This window comes from Eschrichtius robustus, chromosome 17 (assembly GCF_028021215.1).
Source record: "Eschrichtius robustus isolate mEscRob2 chromosome 17, mEscRob2.pri, whole genome shotgun sequence".
Lineage (NCBI taxonomy): Eukaryota > Metazoa > Chordata > Mammalia > Artiodactyla > Eschrichtiidae > Eschrichtius > Eschrichtius robustus.
The window spans coordinates 86,685,780-86,707,321 of record NC_090840.1 but is presented as its reverse complement, the minus strand read 5'-3'; the positions used below and the strand labels follow the sequence as shown (position 1 = coordinate 86,707,321).

Here is a 21,542-nt window from a genome sequence, read left to right as displayed (position 1 = left end):
CTCTGTCCTCAGGGTCCACAGACCCAAGCATCAGCCCTGGCTCCCCCTCTTGCTCCCTGGGTCATCCTTACCTTGAATAGTAGTGCTCCTCTCACCTTGAGGGGGCCAGGCTAGGGCCCAGGTTTGCCAGCACCTCCTAGCTCTAGATGGTGCAGTGTGAAGACCCTCCAGCAGGAAGGCTCCCAGTAGATCAGGACCACCAGTGAGCTCAGGGTACCTGAGCGCTTGGCTGGCGATTAGGGTTAGGAAGCAGGTGTATTCCCAGCCCTTTCCCATTCTCCATTCCTTCGTTTATTCATACTTTGCACAGATGCTCTCTGAGCGTGACCAGGGAGGATGTGGGGACGGAAGAGTTGAGTTCGAGCTGGGAGGTGTGGGGTGGGAGCGCCGGGACCATGCCGCACAGGGGCCCAGGGAGAGGAGCTGGTTCCTCCGAGCGTACTCGTTTTTCCCTTCCACCTCCCCTAGGAGTCGGTCCGGGAGCTGATTCTGCCCATTTCCTTACTTTGGTTTGCACCAATTTCACAGTGGCTTTGCCTGGGACCCCGGGATTTGGATCATCGACGAGTCGGGTGGTGTCAAGGCCCTCCCAGCGAAAAGCTCTGCGCACCCTTCCCCTGCCCTTCCCGCTCCAGGGCTGTCCAGTGTGAAGAGCTCCAGGGACCAGGGCCGCACAAAGCTGAGGCCTCCGAAGACACAGGCAGCGTCCTCCCCAGGGCTGCAGGGACCTGGGGAGGCTCCTGCTGAGTCCCAAAAAAGTTGGGGTGCCCGCCCCTACACACAGGACAGCGTGGATCTGGGAGAACACCCAGAACACGTGGCTCCGGGGGCCACACGAAGTTGGGGATGGGTGGGGGCGCAGCGAGGAGAAGCCTTGACCTGACCTCGGGGCGCGCCGCCCTTCGCCTGGGGTCCCACCCCATCCGGTCTCTTGGCAGGTCCTGGGCTGTCCTGCTGCCCCGAGCCCCGCGATCCAGCCAGGGACCCCAGCCTGGAGTCCCGGCTGACGACCCTCCCTTGGGCCTCTCCTCTTTCTGGTGGTCCTCACCCTTTCTGGGGCCCTCCCAGCCTCATCTCTGAGCTGTCGGTGCCCCGCCACACTCTGCGGTGACCTCGGCCTGGACCACCTGCCCCACCAGGTGCAGAACACCTGCTCTTTGCACACGGCTCCTCTGCGCCCCCAGCTGGCCGTTCCCCCCCACCCCGTACCCCCTCCACCCCGGGCACGGCCTGGGTGGGGGTGTCTCCGTAGTCCTGGGGCCTGGAACGGGTGCCCAGCGGGTGCGTTCTGCTATGGAAAAACCAGCACATAGAACCAGTGCGGGGACCAGCGCCCTCGGACTGGTGACCGGAGGTGCGCGGGATCGTCCCGGGCGGACTTCAGGCTCTCCGCCCGCTTCGCCCGGGTCCGCTCCCCTCCCCCAGGCCAAGAGACACCGGGCCCAGACCCACACCTTTCCTGGGCCCCGGCTCCGCCCTCCCCGTACTGTGACCCCGCCCTTTACCGGACTCCGCCCCGCCCTCTCCGGGCTCCATCCTTTCCCCAGCGATCTGGCCCCGCCAGTTCACCGGCTCCGAGGCGGGGGCGGGGGCCGGCTGGGAACCACCGAGTTGGCCGAGCCTCCGAACCGCCCAGAACGGCCGGAAGTCTGCGGGGCAGAGCGGCCGCGGGCGGCCGAGGCCCATTTCCGGCGTCGTCCCGCGGGTGGGTCCTCGAGCGGCCCCGGGGAGGGTGAGTCGGTGTAACCCGCGCGGATTAGTGTCGGGGAGGCACACGTGCTCTTCGCCCTCGGGCGGAGAGGCCGCCTACCAGCCCCAGCGTCCTCCCGCCTCCGACTCTGCAGGCCCCGCGCTCCCCCTGCCTCTCCGCGGGGAAGCGCGGGTGGCGCGGGCGGCTCTCAGAGCCCGTGGGCGCCTGGCGGGGCGGTGGTCGACCCTCGGCCGTCTTGGCCAGCAGAGGTGGGAGGCGGGAGGGGGAGTCCCGCAGATCCGGCCTCGCGGCAGCCTCGTAACCTTCCCGCCGGTTCTAGGCCAGCTCCAGGGGCATCCTTGCTTCTCCTACCTGCATAATCATCTTCCTCTAGGGCCCTCTTTTTCCCTCCCTCACTGCCCGTCGAAGACCTAGACTTAGTGAGGGTGGCAAAAAGGGCTGTACCTTGGGGGAGTAGGATATGTATCCTCTCTGAATTCTGGCTGCCGCTCAGGGCCTGCGGTTCTCTACAGGGGACCCAGGATCCAGCCCTGGCCAGGCCCAGGTGGGGACCCACCTGACAGTGGTCACTGCTGCCTTAGCCTTGCTGTCCTGACGGCCTGGGGCTTCGGCCCTCAAGCCGATTTGAGAGCCAAAAGCTCCCCTAGGAAGCCCGATTCTCATTCTGACCTCCCAGAGAGATGCCTGGGGAGGGGCCAAGTTTATGTGCTGGGGTTGGGGTGGGGCCCTGTGTCCACTCCTCTTGTCCCTGCAGTCCGTCCTTCCGATTCCTGTCTATTCGAGCCTCCAGTCGCATCATGCTTCCTCTTGCGGCCCCACAGGCTCATTCAGCCCCGGTTTTTCCTGCCTCATGCCCTTTGCACACGTTGCTCCTGCTGCCTGCAGTGCCCTCCCCGCCTCTATTACCTTGGCCAAGTTAGCACCTAGGGGAAGTGACCCATCAGACTAAGTCAGAATTTCCTAGTTTACGTGCTTTCAGAGTTTCTTGTGCTTCGGTGCTATTATCACAGCTGTAATTTTGCATTTGTTTGTGCGGTCATTTAACTCTTTTCTCCAGTAGACTGCTCCGTGAAGGCAAAGTCTTTGTGTACTGTTCATTACTGTATCCCCATTGCTTGGTTGAGCACCTGGCACCCGTGGCAACCACCCATTACATGTTTGTGGAGTGATTCATACATACTACACACACTGAAAGATGAATGGAGCTTCGGGGGGCAGGTACTCAGGTGCCATGGCGACTTTGGCCCCGCCCCAAGTCCCTGCCAGAGAACACCTGGGGTTGGAGGTAAAGGATCGGAGAACGTAGTACCACGCCCCTCGATTAGCCTGCAAGTCAGGGGTTGGGGCTTCCAGGATACTGATCTCTGACCTTTTCGTAACTTCCAGCAGGTCTCTCGGCCGGGACACGTGGATCCCCACCCACCCAGCCGCATGGTAGGACTCTGACTTCACCCGTTCACTCCCTCGTCCTGTGAGGGCCCCTTCCTCCTCCTTTAGGCACCCCCCCCTGCCCACTGGACCTGGACCTAGACCCTCCCTCGGCCCCACACTGTGGCCCTTGCCAGTCTCAGGCATGCCCATTGCCAAGGTAGTGAGCAAACCCCTGCCCAGACTGGTCCCTGCCTGAGGCTCTCGGGGGAGGGTTGTATATCACCATAGTCTGGGTCCCTCCCCCTTCTCCATACTGTCTCTCCCCTTGATTTTCTTTTCTCTTATTATTGTTTTTTTTTTTTGCCACACTGCGTGGCTTGCAGGATCTTAGTTCCCTGACCAGGGATCTAACCTATGCCCCCTGCAGTGGAAGTGCGGAGTCCTAACCACAGGACCGCCAGGGAATTCCCTCCTCCCCTTGATTTTAGAGCCAAAGGGGCCTGGTGACTGTCTCACCCAACCTTGTGGTCCATGTGCCTGAGACACCCAGGGGTCCCTGGGGGACTGGTGTGTGTCCTTTCAGGAGGCTGTGACGTTTGGTGATGTGGCTGTGCACTTCTCACGGGAGGAATGGCAGTGTCTGGACCCTGGCCAGAGGGCCCTCTACAAGGAGGTGATGCTCGAGAACCACAGCAGTGTGGCCGGACTAGGTGAGGCTTCATCTGGACACCCTTACTCCCTGTGTCATCGGTCAGCACCCACCTAGCCAGGCCTCTATTATATATATTTCTTTATTTATTGTTTTATTCTATTTATTTTTGGTTGTATTCAGTCTTTGTTGCTGTGTGCGGGCTTCTCATCGTGGTGGCTTCTTTTGTTGCGGAGCACGGGCTCTAGGCGTCCAGGCTTCAGTAGTTGTGGCACACAGGCTCAGTAGTTGTGGCTTGTGGGCTCTAGAGCGCAGGCTCAGTAGCTGTGGCACACGGGCTTAGTTGCTCCGTGGCATGTGGGATCTTCCAGGACCAGGGCTCGAACCCGTGTCCCATGCATTGGCAGGGGGATTCTTAACCACTGCGCCACCAGGGAAGTCCCCAGGCCTCTGTTATAGGCTGTGGATACGGAGGCCGTGTGGTCAAGCTCTCATGGGCTAAACAGGGGCCTTGGGCCTGTGAGTCCTTGTGGGTCAGAAGCTAACCCCAGGAGGGGTCATAGTGAGCCAGGCAGGCTCCCAGGTTTGCACACGTCACGTGATTTAATCCTCACAGTGTAGGTGGACTTCTGGGAGCTGATGAAGCTTCCTTTTTGCCTGAGTGAATAGATTAACTTGTGAGAAATAGAATCCAACTTGAAATAGCTTAAACAGCAGAAGAGAAGCTATTGGCTCATAGGCTCCAAGGAGATGGTTGTATAGCCAAAGCCAGGGTGGCAGCGATGCTGCAGGTGCCACTCCGTGGAGACTGTCAGGGCTCCCTGCGGCCCTCCTGCCCTGCCCTGTCTTCCTCTCCCATCCCCCACCACCCCAGGCAGGCACCCCAGTGCATTTCATGTCTGTCTCTGTGTTGTTGTGTCACGCGCCCTGTGACGTGGACTGCACCCTCGTGAGAGGGGTGTGTGACCCCTGCTGCGCTGGCCCCATGTGGTCTCCAGCCCCATCACACTTGAGTGCCTGGGACCCCGAGAGAGCATTGGGCTGGGGGACCAGAAGTGGGCTAGACACGGCAGCGTGGTCAGCCAAGGGCCTCTCAGCCTGCTGGACCAGGCCTGTCCCCTTCAGTCCTGGCCAGCCCACAGGCCCAGCTTTCTCGTGTGTTTCCACGTAAAGGAGCACGCAGTGAGCCTGTCGTGATTTGAGCTTCCATTTCTCTGATGACTGCTGACCTGGAGCATCTTTCAAGTCTTATTAGAGTTGGGAAGAGCCAGGTATCTTCCATAAAGTGCTCAGAGCCTTGGCCAGTTTTCTGCTGGGGTCACTGGGCCTTATTGATTTGAATGTGTTTGTTATTTCTTGCATTTGATTTCATTGAGTCTAAGATGCTATACATCATAAAACGCATCATTGTTTTATGTACCATTACGAGGTAGAATGCTGTTGTTTATACTGCCACACAATGTTTTCTTATCCTTTCAGTTTTTTTTTTTTTTTTTTCAATAAATTTATTTATTTTTGGCTGTGTTGGGTCTTCGTTGCTGCTCGCAGGCTTTCTCTAGTTGCAGCAAGCGGGGGCTACTCTTTGTTGCGGTGCGTGGGCGCCTCATCGCCGTGGCTTCTCTTGTTGCGGAGCACAGGCTCTAGGTGCACGGGCTTCAGTAGTTGTGGCACACGAGCTCAGTGGTTGTGGCTCGCGGGCTCTAGAGCACAGGCTCAGTAGTTGTGGCACACGGGCTTAGTTGCTCCACGGCATGTGGGATCTTCCCAGACCAGGGCTTGAACCCGTGTCCCCTGCATTGGCAGGCAGATTCTTAACCACTGCGCCACCAGGGAAGCCCTTTTTTTTTTTTAATTTTATTTATTTATTTATTTATTTTTGGCTGTGTTGGGTCTTTGTTGCTGCACGCGGGCTTTCTCTAGTTGTGGCGAGCGGGGGCTACTCTTCATTGTGGTGCACGGGCTTCTCATTGCAGTGGCTTCTCTCATCGTGGAGTACGGGCTCTAGGTGCTTGGGCTTCAGTAGTTGCGGCACGCAGGCTCAGTAGTTGTGGCTCACGGGCTCTAGAGCACAGGCTCAGTAGTTGTGGCACACGAGCTTAGTTGCTCCGCGGCATGTGGGATCTTCCCGGACCAGGGATCGAACCCGTGTCCCCAGCATTGGCAGGCGGATTCTCAACCACTGCGCCACCAGGGAAGCCCATCCCTTCAGTTTTTTATTTTATACCTTTTAAGAGTGCTCTCAGACACATTTAGTCAAGATTAAGTGTGCATCACTGAAATAGAAAGGGAGAGACACGTGGAGTGAGTTGGCTTGGGTGCTGCTCTGTCCCCTCCCATCCTCTGGTGAATTGGTTTCTGTGTCCACTCTTTGACCTGCTGGCGTCCTGTGGGCCATGGAAAGCCTGAGTGGTGCTGCCTTTCTTAAGTGTTGCTGGGTTTTCGTTTTCTTGCCCCGTGTTGGGCAGCCATTCTTCCTGCTGGATCTCAGTGATGAACCACACGACTCCTGCACTGTGCCCATCCTCCTGTCTCAGGCGTGGTGTGCACATGGTTGCTGATTTGCCAGTGACTGATTTGCAGTCACTGCCCTGGCGAAAGTCTGCTTCTCCAGTCTCAAAAGAGCCCCACTGCTTTTTCTCCCTGGCCTTCTGCTATACGGTCACTTGGTGCAAAGAGCAGTGTTTACCACAGTGCTGGTTACTCAGCTGAGGCCACTGCGATGTGAGCAGCTGTGGCCCAGCCCACATGTGCACAGGCTCCATGGCAGGTCACAGCGCCACCCGGCTAAGGACAGCACGTCCCAGATGTGACCCACATTCAGAGACCTGAATGTGCTCTTTAAGTGCATCTTAGGATCCATCGAATGAGACAGTACTGCACAGGTGTTGTGCCTTGTAAGTATCTTCCCCATTCTCTCCTGTTTGTTAGCTTTGTGAGGTGAGATTCTAATGTAATTAAATCGATCAGTTTTTGCGTTATGAGTTGTACTTCTGAAGTTTTATATAAAAGTTCTTTTCTACTCCAAGGCTATGGGGATGGCCTGCATTTTCTCATGTGGATTTTATAGTTCATCTTTCTCATTTAGACCTGGGCTCAACTTTTGTGTGCGGAGTTAAGTAAGAATCCTTTTTTTTTTTTTTTTAATTTTATTTATTTATTTAGTTTTGGCTGCGTTGGGTCTTCATTGCTGCATGCGGGCTTTCTCTAGTTGCGGCGAGCGGGGGCTACTCTTCGTTGCAGTGGCTTCTCTTGTTGCGGAGCACGGGCTCTAGGCGCGCGGGCTCAGTAGTTGTGGCTCGCAGGCTCTAGAGCGCAGGCTCAGTAGTTGTGGCGCACAGGCTTAGTTGCTCCGTGGCATGTGGGATCTTCCCGGACCAGGGCTTGAACCCGTGTCCCCTACATTGGCAGGCGGATTCTTAACCACTGCACCACCAGGGAAGTCCCAATAATCCTTTTTCTTCGTCCACACACTGAGCCATTTCCCCAGCACTAAACAATCCATCCTTTCCAGTTGATTTGTGGAGCTGCCTTTTCCGTATGTGTGATGGTGTGTTTCTGAGCTCTGGTCTGTTATGGGCCAGCTCTCTGCTTTTTGTTAGGTTGTTCTGTTATTAGTATTATTTTTTATTGCTTTGGCCTGTGGCATGTTAATACCTGGTAGGGCAGCTCTCACTTTTTATTTTTAAAATTTCGCTTACTTACTCACGGCTAATAGAGTAGTTCTTTCATGTAAGTTTAGAATAAGTTTGAGTTCCTTGAAAATTGCACTGGAATTTTTATAGGGGAGTGGTTTGAATTTGTAGATAGTGTGAGGAGAACTGGCACCTTTCTGTTAACTGTTCCCACCCAAGACCATGCGCTGTGTCTCCATTTATCTACTTACCTCTGCAGACATTATTAGAGTGTGGGCATTTCCTCCACAGTGGTCTGGTGTTTGATCTTCAGTTTAGGTTGTTTTGTGAATGTATCATTGTTATGTTATACTTCTAGCTGATTATTGCTGCTATAGAGAAATGCTCTTGATTTTGGAGGATAGACCTTGTATTTGGCCACTTCATTGGACTCCCTGCTAGTTCTGGTATCATGTTCTAAGGAGGGGCCTGCAAGTGAAAGCTTGGTGTTTTCCCTCCTGGCCCCCATGTGTCCTGATCTTTAGCAATGGCCAGAGCACCCGTGCTGTTAGGAGTGCTGAGGGCATGCTTGTTTTGTTCTGATTTTAAAGGGAATGCATGTAACTAAAGACAGAAGTTGGCTGAAGAGTTTTGGTGTTCTGTTTTTTTTTTTTTGGCTGCGTTGCTGTGCGTGGGCTTTCTCTAGTTGCGGCGAGCGTGGATACTCTTTGTTGTGGTGCGCGGGCTTCTCGTTGCAGTGGCTTCTGTTGTTGTGGAGCACAGGCTCTAGGCGCGCGGGCTTCGGTAGTTGTGGTTCACAGGCTCTAGAGTGCAGACTCAGTAGTTGTGGTGCACCGGCTTAGTTGCCCCGCGGCATGTGGGATCTTCCCGGAGCAGGGATAGAACCCATGTTCGCTGCATTGGCAGGCGGATTCTTAACCACTGGACCACCAGGGAAGTACAAGAATTTTGTTTTTAATCATAAATGAGCATGTCGAATTTCAAATTCTTTTCCTACATTAATTGAGATGTCCATATGTTTTTTTTCCTTAGCCTGTTAGTCTAATAAGTTACATTGGCATATTTCCTTATATTCCTGGAATAAACCCTACTTAAGTCATGATATTTACATATACATTCTGATAACCTTTTGGACTCAGGTAGTCAGTATTGTATTTTGGACTTTTACATCCCTGTTCCTAAGCCAAATGGACTTGTATTGTTTTTTGTTTGTTTGTGTTTTCTTTTTTGGTGAATTGTCATTATATAGTTTGGTATTTTTTGCATATAAGTTTCATAAAATGAGCTGGGAAGCTTTTGCTGTCTTTTTTAATTTCTGGAAGAATTTATATAGATGGAATTAATTGAACCTTCGAGTTTTTGGTTGAACTCACCTGTAAAACCACCTGGGCCTTGGGCGCTTGGGGAAGGAAGGTCTTTGACTAGAACTTACTTTTTTTTTTTCTTTTTTTTTTTTTAAACATCTTTATTGGCGTATAATTGCTTTACAATGGTGTGTTAGTTTCTGCTTTATAACAAAGTGAATCAGTTATACATATATATATGTTCCCATGTGTCTTCCCTCTTGCATCTCTCTCCCTCCCACCCTCCCTACCCCACCCTTCTAGGTGGTCACAAAGCACCGAGCTGATCTCCCTGTGCTATGCGGCTGCTTCCCACTAGCTATCTATTTTACATTTGGTAGTGTATATATGTCCATGCTAGAATTTACATTTTCTTAATGCCTCATGGTCTATCAAGCTTACGGATTTTCCCCTGTGCCAATTTTGTCATTTCTAGTTTTTGTACAGATAGAGCTACTCATTCAGATTTGCAATTTTTTTAGCATGTATTTGTTCGTAATACTCTTTATTTTTAATCTCTATTATGTTTGTGTTTGTTTCCCTTATTTGTTTTATTTTTTGGCAGCATCTTTTCACTGTGTTGACTGTGATTTTTAAAAAAAATATTTTTTTATTTATGCTGGCTGCACTGGGTCTTCGTTGCAGCACACAGGATCTTTTCGTTGTGGCATGTGGACTCTTAGTTGCGGCATGTGGACATCTTAGGTGTGTCATGCATGCGGGATCTAGTTCCCCCACCAGGAATGGAACCCGGGCCCCCTGCATTGGGAGCGCGGAGTCTTACCCACTGGACCACAAGGGAAGTCCCTGTGATTGGTTTTGCCACAAGACTATTCTTTTTATCTTTTTGAAGAACCAGCTTTTGGGGTTTTTTTTGGGAGGGGGTGCTCTTTCATTGAATCGTGCCCACTTTTGTTATTTTCTCCCTTTTTATTTATTTGTGTTTGCTGTGTTGTTTTGTTTGCAACTCCTTGAATTTAGTATTTACCTCTTCTGTGTTTATCATTCTTGTTTCTTTTTTTTTAATAAATTTATTATTTTATTTTATTTATTTTAATTTTAATTTTATTTCTGGCTGCATTGGGTCTTTGTTGCTGCGCGCGGGATTTCTCTAGCTGCGGCGAACGGGGCTACCCTTTGTTGCGGTGCATGGGCTTCTCACTGCGGTGGCTTCTCTTGTTATGGAGCACGGCTCTAGGCGTGCGGGCTTCAGTAGTTGTGGCACACAGGCTCAGTAGTTGTGGCTCTCAGGCTCTAGAGCACAGGCTGAGTAGTTGTGGCACACGGGCTTAGTTGCTCCACGGCATGTGGGATCTTCCCGGACCAGGGCTCGAACCTGTGTCCCATGCACTGGCAGGTGGATTCTTAACCACTGCGCCACAAGGGAAGCCCCCAATCATTCTTGTTTCTGGTCAACATATTTAAAAATGTGAAATTTTATCTGTAAGTACTGCTTCAGCTGCGCCCTACAAATTTTGACTTACAGTAAATACAATTTACTTATAGTAGATACCACTTAGTAATTCATTATTTAGTTTTCAGATAGCTAATAGTTTTGAGCTACTTGTTGTGATGGCTGTCATGTCCAGTTCCATTTAGATCAGGCGCGGTCTGTGGTATTATTCTGTGGCCTCTGCCTGACCCCCTTCCTGACTGGCCCAGGGATGTTTCTCTGTGAGCGTTGCACATGTGCTTGGCAAGGACACCTGCTTCATGTTGACTGTGGGGGTCCTGCCATCACCTGAGCCTTCGACCTAGGCTCTCTCTGCCTGCCCTTCTCCACCCACACAGCTGGAAACCTGAGGTGTGCTCCAGCCAGAGGGCTTGGCCAGCCCTTGGATGGGCTGGGAGCACATCACACGGCTGGCCCACAGCATGGGGGCTGGCGGCCCCAGAAGGCAGGTGCCAGGTGGGTGCCCGCAGCTCTCCACCCCTCTGCCAAGGCCCCCCAGGGCTTTGTATGAGGACTCGAGGCTGGGGCTGCTGGGTGACCATTGAACTTCACACCTGATTTTTTTTTTTAATTTATTTTATTTTATTTTATTTTTTGGCGGCACCGCGCGGCATGTGGGATCTTAGTTCCCAGACCAAGAAATCAAACCCGTGCCCCCTGCATTGGAAGCGCGGAGTCTTAACCACTGGACTGCCAGGGAAGTCTTCACACTTTCTGATTTAAAATCCATTTTGTTTGTTGATTTGTTGTTGTTGTTGTTTGTCTTGTTTTTTAACCACGTCAACCTCTTGGAGTGTCCTTGCCCTCAGAACTGAGGGACTGAGGGAAGTGCTGGCAGTGCCTGGCTTCTCTCCCCCTGGGCTAGAGCTGGCCTGTGCTAGGCAGATTCGGGTGACAGGGCTCCCTGGGGATCCTGGCCCTGTGTGGATGGAGACAGGGACAGGCTGGGAGTCCAGGAGTTCCTCTGTGTCCAGCCTCAGGAGGTGACAGACCTGGACAGAGAGGGCCCCTGTGCCCCAGTAGCCCCCAGCCCTTCACTCCTGGGAACCAGGGAGGGCTGAGCTGCACTCCCAGCCACACCAATGCCATCTCCTCCTCTGCTGCCTCCACAGCAGGATTCCTGGTCTTCAAGCCTGAGCTGATCTCCCGGCTGGAACAGGGGCAGGAGCCATGGGTCCTCGACCTGCAAGGAGCGGAGGGGAGAGAGGCAGCCAGGACCTCCGAGGCAGGTGAGGCTTCTGGGCACAGGGTGAGAGGGCTGCGGGCGGGAGCCTGGAGGCAGACCCCAGGTGCCACCTACGTGGGCTTGCTGGGCTGCCTGGGAATGCCATGGGGTGGGCCTGGAAGTTTAGACTGGTGGTGGGGCAGCCTCAGAAGGGACTGAACTACAGAAAAGCAAGGGCACAAAACACCTGTGCATTATGGCAAAAACAGTTTGTTTTTGAACCACAGTTTGTTCAGTTTGTAATTTTTTTTTTTTTGAGGTGGGGGCTGTGTTGCGTCTTTGTTGCTGCGCGCGGGCTTTCTCTAGTTGTGGCAAGCAGGGGCTACTCTTCATCGCGGTGCACGGGCTTCTCATTGCAGTGGCTTCTTTTGTTGCGGAGCACGGGCTCTAGGCGCGTGGGCTCAGTAGTTGTGGGGCGCAGGCTTCAGTAGTTGTGGCTCATGGGCTCTAGAGCGCAGGCTCAGTAGTTGTGGCGCACGGGCTTAGTCGCTCCGCGGCATGTAGGATCTTCCCAGACCAGGGCTCGAACCCCTGTCCCCTGCATTGGCAGAACCACTGCACCACGGGGAAGCCCCTGTAATTTTACTAATAGTCTTACTGAGTGCAGGTACACACCTGTGGCTCTAAGGAGAGCACTAAGTGTGGCTCTGAGCAGCTGTCCCCTCCCTCCGCCAGTGCTCCCTCTGGAACTTCTTGGGGCCCTGGGTGACCCCAGCCTCTCAGATAAGGCTCTAGGGCTGTGTTAGTGTCCTGGGGCTGCTGTAACAAAGCACCACGAACTGGAGGCTTAAAACAGCAGAGATTTACTGTTTCTCAGTTCTGGAGGCCAGATGTCCTAAATCAAGGTATGGGCAGGGTCGTGTCCTCTCTGAAACCTGTAGGGGAGGATCCTTCCTGCCTATTCTAGTTTCTGGTGGCCCAGGTATTCCTTGGCTGGTGGCCATATCACTCCAAACCTCCATATGGAGGGCAGGCAGCGTAGGTGGACCCTCCAGAAACCCACGGGAAGGAGGAGTCAGTATGACCAGTGGGTGTGGCCACCTGGAAGCTGAGGGGCAGACTAGCAAGGGACATGGCCAGGTGTGCATCAGAGAGCGTGGCTTGGCGGCAGCTGGATGCCACAGAGTTCAGGCCCGGGGTCCTTCTCAGAACCCCACCCAGTGGACAGCCGGAGGCCCAGTCCTCTTGGGCTCACCACCCGTGTACCCCTTAGCAGCTCTTGCACCTCATTTTTGTTGGTATCCAACATCCCTTTATTCACAGTTTTCAGTCCCTCTTTCCTCCTCACTCTACGTCCTCTGCAAGCAGGAGCCTCTGACCTCTCAGCCTAGCCCTGCCTCTCACTAAACCTCCCACCCTGTCGAGCTCACTTTGCTTCTTTGTGGATTTTTCCTCGTGCTAGTTCCACGTGGGAGGACCTTTCCCCCACGTAGGAGGGTAGCTCTTCGCACTCTGCCAAGTACGCTGTAACTGAATGAGTGCATAAAATGAAGTATGAATGAAACCAGATTTTGAGAACTGTCAAAGGCATTGACTTCTTGTAGCGTCTTTCCATGTGCTCGACGCAGACTGTCCTGCGAGGGGGCTCAGTCCCAGGGGTGGTCTGCACCCCTGCCCCATCCTCCAGTCTTTGTCCTTTCTCTGAGCACATGGGATAAGTAGCAGTTTACTTCCTGTTCATTTCAGATTCTACAATCGGGACCGAGAGTGAGCAGGCCTGTGAAGACATTGACCGTCTAAAATCAGAATCCCATGTGGTCATGGTCAAAACCCCATCCCGGGACTTTCCCCAGAGTCCTGGCTTTGGAGACGCCTCTGATCCCGAGGTCTGTTCAGAGAGTCAGCCAACCTCCCTCTTCCAGAAAAACTGCTTGAACACAGGGACTGCGGCTCCCAGGGAGACCTTCGCCGAGGACGAGGCCCAGGGGTGTGGCGAGCGGGGGAGCGGTGGCCGCCTGGGTTGTCGACGTGATCAAAGTCAGGGGTCCTTGCGAAGATGTGACATCTGTGGTAGGAGTTTCCGATCTACTTCAGGTGTCGCTCTGCATCAGGAAATTAATATACAGAAGAGACCTAACAGCTGCCAAGAGTGCCAAAAAAAATTACCTGATTGCTTACAGGGGAGACATCTGAGTACCTTGCGTGGAGAGAAGCCATATGAGTGTGAGGAGTGTGGGAAGGTCTTCAGGTTGTGCTCACAGCTTACCCAGCATCAGAGGATCCATACTGGAGAGAAGCCGTTTAAATGCACCGAGTGTGGGAAGGCCTTTCGTCTGAGCTCGAAACTCATTCAGCATCAAAGGATTCACACTGGGGAGAAGCCCTACAGGTGTGAGGAATGTGGAAAAGCCTTTGGTCAGAGCTCTAGCCTCATCCACCATCAGAGGGTCCACACGGGAGAGAGGCCCTATGGCTGCCGGGAGTGTGGGAAGGCCTTCAGCCAGCAGTCTCAGCTGGCCAGGCACCAGAGGACCCACACGGGAGAGAGGCCCTACCCATGCCAGGAGTGTGGGAAGGCCTTCAGCCAGAGCTCCACCCTAGCTCAGCACCAGCGGATGCACGCTGGGGAGAAACTTCAGCTCCCGAGAACCCCAGATAGTCCCAGCCTGGTTGCACATCAGAGGTTGCACGCTACTGAGAAACCGTTTAAGTGTGACGAGTGTGGGAAGGCTTTCCGGTGGGTCTCCCGCCTTAGTCAGCATCAGCTGACGCATACCGGAGAGAAACCTTATAAATGCAACAAGTGTTCAAAGGCCTTTGGTTGCAGCTCACGGCTTATTCGCCACCAGAGAACTCACACTGGAGAAAAACCATTTAAGTGTGATGAGTGTGGGAAAGGCTTTGTCCAGGGCTCACACCTAATTCAGCATCAGAGAATTCACACCGGAGAGAAGCCCTATGAGTGCAGTGACTGTGGGAAGGCCTTCAGCCAGAGCTCGAGCCTCATTTACCATCAGAGGATCCATAAAGGGGAGAAGCCCTACGAGTGCCTCGAATGTGGAAAAGCCTTCAGCATGAGCACACAGCTTACGATACACCAGCGGGTGCACACGGGGGAGAGGCCCTATAAGTGCAGTGAATGTGGGAAAGCCTTCAGTCAGAACTCCACCCTTTTCCAGCACCAGATCATTCACGCTGGGGTGAAGCCCTACGGATGCAGCGAGTGTGGGAAAGCCTTCAGCCGGAGCTCGTACCTCATCGAGCACCAGAGGATCCACACTCGAGCCCAGTGGTACCACGAGTATGGGAATACTATGGAAGCTTCTACCCACGTGAGCCGTAAGAAAGTTAATACTGTAAAGAAACTTCATAAATGTAATGAATGTGAAAAAATATTCAGATGGCGTTCGCATCTAATTATACACCAGAGAATTCACACTGGAGAGAAACCTTATAAATGTAATGAATGTGGCAAAGCTTTTAATAGAAGCTCAAGGCTTACTCAGCATCAGAAAATTCACATGGGATAGACCACTCACCTTTACGAATGTGTATAAATGTGAATAAACCTACAGCCTTAACTTATTTTTTATGGGATCATTTATACTGACGATTTAGAATGTTGTGAAAGATTCAGAATTGCTCTCTTAGGAGAGGGAGCATCCAGATTCACCTGAGCTGTATGTTTATTTGCTGGCACGTTTGACCTTCAGTAAAGCCCGTGTCCCTCACATCAAGGTGCACGTGTGTAGCGTTTGAGTTCATAGAGGGAAGACCCCAGGTCCTGCGGACGAGGAAGAGGCATAAGAAAAGCCCCGTGAGCCCCGCCAGATGAGTGGGTTGAAAGAAGTTACCCAGGACGTCTTCCTTAAGCATCAGGTACTCAGACTGGCTTCAGCAGCAAGATATGCTCACTTGTGTCTGTGGGGCCCCAGGCGGCGCAGCCGGGTCCCCCTCACCTGACTCCCCCGGCAGGGCCTCTTTGGGGAGGAACTGGCTCCAGCAGCAGTGCCTGGGCCCGGGGACAGTGTCACTGGCCCACCCTACTTCCAGAGCCCAGCTGCTTCGGTTACGAGAATCAGACGCACAGCCCTCACTGGGATTCCCAGCCTGGCCCTCAGCACTGCAGGAGCCTCGCCTCAGTCCCGAGAACACCACCAGAGGCTGGGATGTGTGTTGTTGGTGGCTGCTGGCCAGACGTCCTCAAAACTCCAGCCACAGGGACTGCCAAAATGGGGGTCTGCAAGCAGACACACGAGCCCGTGCCTTCTCACAGGCCTGAGGAAGGTGGAGATGCCTGCTCACCAGGATCAGCATGTCGGCGTGGTCATATGGGCCCCACAGGTCCCAGGGCAGAGGGCCCCGCGGGTGCCGAGCACCGGGTGCGCGTGAGCGAGCCCGCTCCGCCCACATCACCTCCTCCCCGGGTTTTCTTTGCCAGCCCAGCCTGGAGAAACGGCCAGGGTAGAGTGGTCAGGACCCTTGACCTTCTTGGCACGGGCGGAAAGAACGTGCAGGGGAGATCACCACTCCGCCCACCCCTCTGGTTAACCTGACTGACAGGCTGGGGCTGCGGAGCAGCTCACAGAGCATCTCATCAAGGCCTGTGAGCCACAGGCTGAGGCTGACGTGTAGCATTGAGTCCAGACCTGCTTGGGGCCCTGGACTCGGCAGCGGTGACTCGGGACCAGGAGTGTCATTTGCAGAGGCTGCCACCCAGGACCACCCCCCTGAGACCTGCCGATCTTTGGTGCCATTGCCAATAATCATAGGCCAAGGGCGGCCTGCCACAGAGAGGCCATTTCTCCCATGCATGGACAGGTGACCCTGAGGGACATAGGTCACTTCAGGATTTATTGCAACACGACTGGGGTCACCATCACACTGGTTGGTTGAAGCCCAGATCGCCTTGTGCGACACGGCTCAAAATCAGCCTGTGGGTTTGTATCTGGGGAAACAGTGCCGCTCCGTGGGTACTGGAGGGCCTGGTGGGGCTGGGAACAGTGGAGTTCAGGGTGGCCGAGTTCACGTGAGTTTCCGTTCTCAGCACGTGGACAGGGACTCAACCCCGCAGCAGCTCAGCCTGACCTGCCAATTCGCCTGACACAAGGTGTGGCATGTTCTCAGGTTGCGGTGCTGTCTCTGGGGATGAGGATCGTCCCCCAACCTGCATCTTCGGGGGTGTTCCCGCCCTGGGCGGAGGACGCCATGCAGTCATTGTGCCCCTTGCAGCAGCTGTAACCCCATCTCCCCCGCCGTCCCCTGCTCCACCCAGAACTTGTGCCTGAAGGGTCAGTGCAAGAGGGCAGGGACCTTTACAGACTGTGCAGAGATTATGAACAGAGATTATGTCCCCGCCTCGGCTGCTGTGCTCAACCAGGTGGTCACTGCCGTCAGAGCCGGACAGGGTGGGCACATGTGAGTGAGCTGTATCTTAGGCTTTGTGAGCCACCCAAGGATGGGACAAGAGTCAAGGTCCCGGTGCACATGCCACACGTGCCCTCCACTGGCTCCTGGTGCCATCATGTGCTGGAAGGGCCTCCCGAGGCCCCATGCTCTCGCCTTCTGGCTCTAGGAAGGCTGTTTGTCACTGGGTGCACTGTCCCCACAAGGGAATTGTCTCCTGGCCGCTTCCTGGTAATGATGGACAAAGGGGTGGAAGGCCTCTGGACTCCAGGTTCTGCACTGGGCAGGATGCTTCTGTTTTCCCCTGACAGCACTTGCAGGCTGGCCAAAAAGGGCCAGAGGGACCAGCCTTAAATCTGTTTCAGCACCTGGATTCTTTCTGGATCAACATGGTCCTAAGTCAGGGGCTGGCTGACTGGGTGGCCCTTGGGCCAAATGCGGACCTGTGCCCACATCTGTGAGGCCTGGTGATCAGCCTGAGGCCACTGGGCCGGGTAGCTGTAAAGCCTGGGACCTACACAGCCCACAAAACCTGAGCCAGAGTCAGTCCTGTAAATGCACTCATGTCCAGGAAACTTAATCACAAACAGCCAAGGAGTAAGGCAGCTGCTTCAGCTGTAGCCGATCTGACAGCTTCCTGGCTTTGCTTCCAAGTCCCCTGTTGGCAGGACTCCTAACCACTTCGGCTTGGTGCTGCTCCCGATCCATGTTTGCTCGAATCAACTTCAGGATTTTAATGTACCTGTTTACCTTTTAACAGGCCAAGAGCTAAGGATGGTTTTTACATTTTTAAATGGTTGGGGGGGCAAAAAGACTATTTTGTGACATTTGAAAATTATATTGAAATCAGATTTCAGTGTGACCAAATAAAGGTTCTTGGAACACAGCTGGCCCATTTGTTTGCGGGTTGCCTCTGATCGAGTGGCAGTCCTGCCTCGTTTACTTGGGTAAAAACGTCATGCCTCCAGCCTTTGAGGGATTATTTTTCCTCTCTGTTCTTAGTGTGCTTTGTTCACTTAAATGTCCCAATACAACCAAGAATGCAATAGGAATACATCTCAAGCTCCGCATTCCAGTCTAGAATATCGACTGCAGAAGTACAGGGTGAGGAGTCCTTTCTTAGCTGAGTCCATGTGAAAAAGATGTGTAGTATTCATGTGTCACCTGGCGAGACATTGTGAGTTCAATCTGCTGCACAGGTTTGAGATCCCAGAGCACAGGAAAAGCATCTGTGCACATCATGTGTGCTGGTCGCTTTGCAGGGAGGGAGAGGAGAGGGCTGCCTGCCGGGTAGTGCGAGTTCTGGACTATTCTGCTCTACTTTCAAGCTATATTTCCCAATTTGGGGCTTCAGTAAATGTAACACTAAACTCATTTTAAGAATTTCTGGGAATTCCCGGGCGGTCCACTGGTTAGGACCCAGCTTTCACTGTGTGCGGGGCCAGGTTCAATCTTTGGGGAACTAGATCCCTCAAGATGCCCGACATGGCCAGAAAACAGAATTTCCAGAACTATTCCAGAGTAGATATTAAAATACTTTGGAATTCTCTTTTGGAGACAATAAATTAAACCCCTAATTTTGACCTGAAATTGCTTTTTGTCTCAATTATCAGATTAAGCTTTGATTTATGACATTTTGAGCATTCTGGAAGCTTCACAAATAACATGGGGTGTGTGTGCAGAGCCCAGGTGGGTTTTCACATCCCTGTGTCCCCTTGTGTGTGTGGCTTGCACTCAGAGCCTGGGAAATGTTTGTTGAATGAATGAATGATGCATTTGGGGCACATCCAGGCTTTGAGGCGAGGCTTTAGAGGCCCACAGAAGAGAGAAAATTCTCCAGCATCAAGAGTTTCCACAGAGATCTAAATAAGGTCAACACAGTTGTAATTTTCCAGGTGCAAACATCTGTGCAAGGTCTTGTTCTTGCCTGGGGACAAAGGTGGATTGGGCTGGCCCCTGCCCTCAAGTCCAGGTCTGGGGTAGAGACTGACCGCAGGTGAAGGTGGATGGTCCCTCTGCAGCCTGAGGGAGCCCTGCAGGCACACAGGGAGGTGTAGCACTTACAGCCACCGCCCACCCCCTACCTGGTTTTGTACGGCCCTGGAGCTGAGAATGGGTTTTAAATGGTTGAAACAAATTTTGTGACGTGAACTTAAAATCTCAGTGTCCACAGGGCATTTTTATTGGAACATGATCATGCCCATTGGTTTAGATGTCTCTGGCTGTTTCTGAGCTATGATGGCAGAACTGACAATCATTATGACCTGAAAAGCTAAAATACTCTCTGGCCCTTTAGAGAAAAGTTAGCCACTCCCGACGCAGGTGAGAAGGGCCACCACTGCTGGCCTGCAAGCCTGTGCCCCGCAGTTGGAGGGACCTTCTCAAGCTGGATCGTGTCTGCCTCCCCGTACCCACGGTGAGGCCAGAATCCTGTGAGCGGCCTGGAGGCTGGTGGCCTTCATCCCCTGGCTCTGTCCAGCCCCAGGAGCCAACAGTCCTGGGAACAGCCTGCTGCCCATCTTCTGCATCTCATGAAAGCCACTTACCACCTGTATGCCTTGTGTCACTGTTTGCCCGTGTGTCCCTCCTTGAGACAGAAGCATGAGGGCTCACAGATGAACAACCCAGAGTTTGCAGTATCAGAGCTGTCAAGAGCTCCTCCGAGGGCCGAGGCAGGGCTCTGCGACCCTCTCCTGGCTGAGCAGCTGGGGAAGCGGGGGGGAAGGGCTGCCCCCACAGCCGCTGTGGGAGGGGCAGCGCCGTCAGGGCCACCACCTCCAGCCTCCCGAGGATGGAGATCATGTTCTGGTCCTGACGTTCCTGACCAGTGACTTAAAAGGCACAGCCGGTGCCTTCTGGGGGAGGGGGAGGGGAGCAGGTGAGCGAGCAGAGCTCTACACCCCCACTTGCTGGCCGGGACCCCCCGAGGGTGGAGATGGAAGCAGACAGCGCTTGTAGACACGGTGACTTCGAGGGGCCCGGGGCCCTCCCAGAGTCTGCCGACCCTCCGGGGCGTGGAGCAGCAGGGTGGACACACCCACAGGGCTGGGGAGACAGAGCCAGACAGCCCCCGCCAGGAGCACAAGGACAAGGGAGTCTCTGCCGCCTGGTGGGCAAAAGGGTGTGCAAATCCTGGTGCTGACTCGCGGGACTCCCAGCCTCAAGTCGGAAAAGCACCCCTGCCTGCCAGGACAACCGAGGATGATGGGAGGCTCCCTCGGGAAGGGGGGTGTGTGTGTTCCTGCCAGGCACGTGACTTAGAGCCACGGCGTCGCGGCCACGGGGACACTCTGTGGCAGCAGAGCTCGGAGCACCTGCTGGGGCACGTCGGCCGGGCTCGGACCCCAGGTCTCCGTTCCTGGTTGCACTGGCCCAACTTTGCTGCGGTAACCGGCAAAACAGACGCCCCCGAGCCCGTGGCCCTCGACCCTAAACGTGTGTCCTCACTCTGGGGCCAGCAGCCGCTCAGGGCACGGGAGCCAGCACCAAGAGCCCGTCCTGCCACCAGGTTCGCACGCCCACAGAGTCGGCGGACTAAGGACAGTTGGGGAGGGAAGGCTGGCGGAGAACGGACTGCCAGCTCCCCCATCAGCTGTGTGTCGTTGGGCAAGACGCAAACCTCTCTGCGCTTCGTCACCCGTGAGGCGGAGCGGCTTCTTGCCTGTGAGTTAATGAGTTAACACGTGCCCGGCAGAGGGCCTGCACCTGGTGGTTCCACCTGTACCTTCTCTGCGCTCGGCTGGGGCCTGGTCGACAGCGCCTGGCCTGTAGGGGGCGCTCGAGGTCGTGCTTTGGGTCGTTAGGGACATAATACCAAGGGCTTTAAAATGATCACATTCTTTTCTTTAAAAAAACCCTTTATTTTTGGCTGCGTTGGGTCTTCGTTGCTGCGCGCGGGCTTTCTCTAGTTGTGGCGAGCAGGGGCTACTCTTCGTTGTGGCACGTGGGCTTCTCATTGCGGTGGCTTCCTTTGTTGTGGAGCACGGGCTCTAGGCAAGCAGGCTTCAGTAGCTGTGGCACTACAGGCTCAGTAGTTGTGGCGCACGGGCTTAGTTGCTCCGTGGCATGTGGGATCTTCCTGGACCAGGGCTCGAACCTGTGTCCCCTGCATTGGCAGGAGAATTCTTAACCACTGTGCCACCAGGGAAGCCCCTAAAATGATCACATTCTATTTTTACAACACTGTGTTAAGTAAAAGAAGCCAACACAAAAGTCTACACGTGGAATGATTCAACGTGGAAAGTGGTCACATTCTGCCTCCTCTGTTCCTACTTCTAAATAGTTTTAATATAAAATCTTTCTACCGTTTACTATTGACATCAATGATTTAAAAAAATTTTTTTGAAGTATAGTTGATTTACAATGTTGTGCTAATTTCTTGTGTACAGCAAAGTGATTCAGTTATACATATATATATTCTTTTTCATACTCTTTTCCATTACGGTTTATCACAGGATACTGAATATAGTTCCCTGTGCTATACAGTAGGACCTTGTTGTTTATCCATTCTACATATACTACTTTGCATCTGTTCATCCCAAACTCCCAGTCCTTCCCTCCCCCACCCCCACCCCCTTGGCAACCACAAGTCTGTTCTCCGTGTGAGTCTGTTTCATAGATATGTTCATTTGTATCGTATGCATTTTAGATTCCAAACGTGATATCATATGGTATTTGTCTTTGTCTGACTTACTTCACTTAGTACGATAATCTCTAGTTGCATATCTCGTTGCATAACATCACTGGTTTTTTTTTTTTTTTTTTTTGGCTGTGTTGGGTCTTTGTTGCTGCACGCAGGCTTTCTCTAGTTGC

General features: G+C 53.5%; 1 protein-coding gene across 7 annotated transcripts; it reads left to right on the top strand.

Moving 5' to 3' along the window:
* The first annotated feature begins 1,680 nt into the window (after window positions 1-1,680).
* On the top strand, window positions 1,681-17,616 carry ZNF7 (zinc finger protein 7). Of its 7 annotated transcripts, none has more exons than XM_068526118.1 (5): window positions 1,681-1,732; window positions 3,098-3,145; window positions 3,666-3,792; window positions 11,272-11,388; window positions 13,071-17,616. In XM_068526118.1, exons 2-5 carry the CDS (start codon window positions 3,143-3,145, stop codon window positions 14,852-14,854), a joined length of 2,031 nt encoding a protein of 676 aa, XP_068382219.1. In that variant the 5' UTR covers window positions 1,681-1,732; window positions 3,098-3,142; the 3' UTR covers window positions 14,855-17,616. The 7 variants fall into 7 exon arrangements, with proteins under 7 accessions (XP_068382219.1, XP_068382220.1, XP_068382222.1 ...); XM_068526119.1 differs by having other exon boundaries at window positions 1,684-1,705; window positions 3,101-3,145; XM_068526121.1 differs by having other exon boundaries at window positions 1,695-1,732; window positions 3,466-3,792.
* The last annotated feature ends 3,926 nt before the right edge of the window (window positions 17,617-21,542 follow it).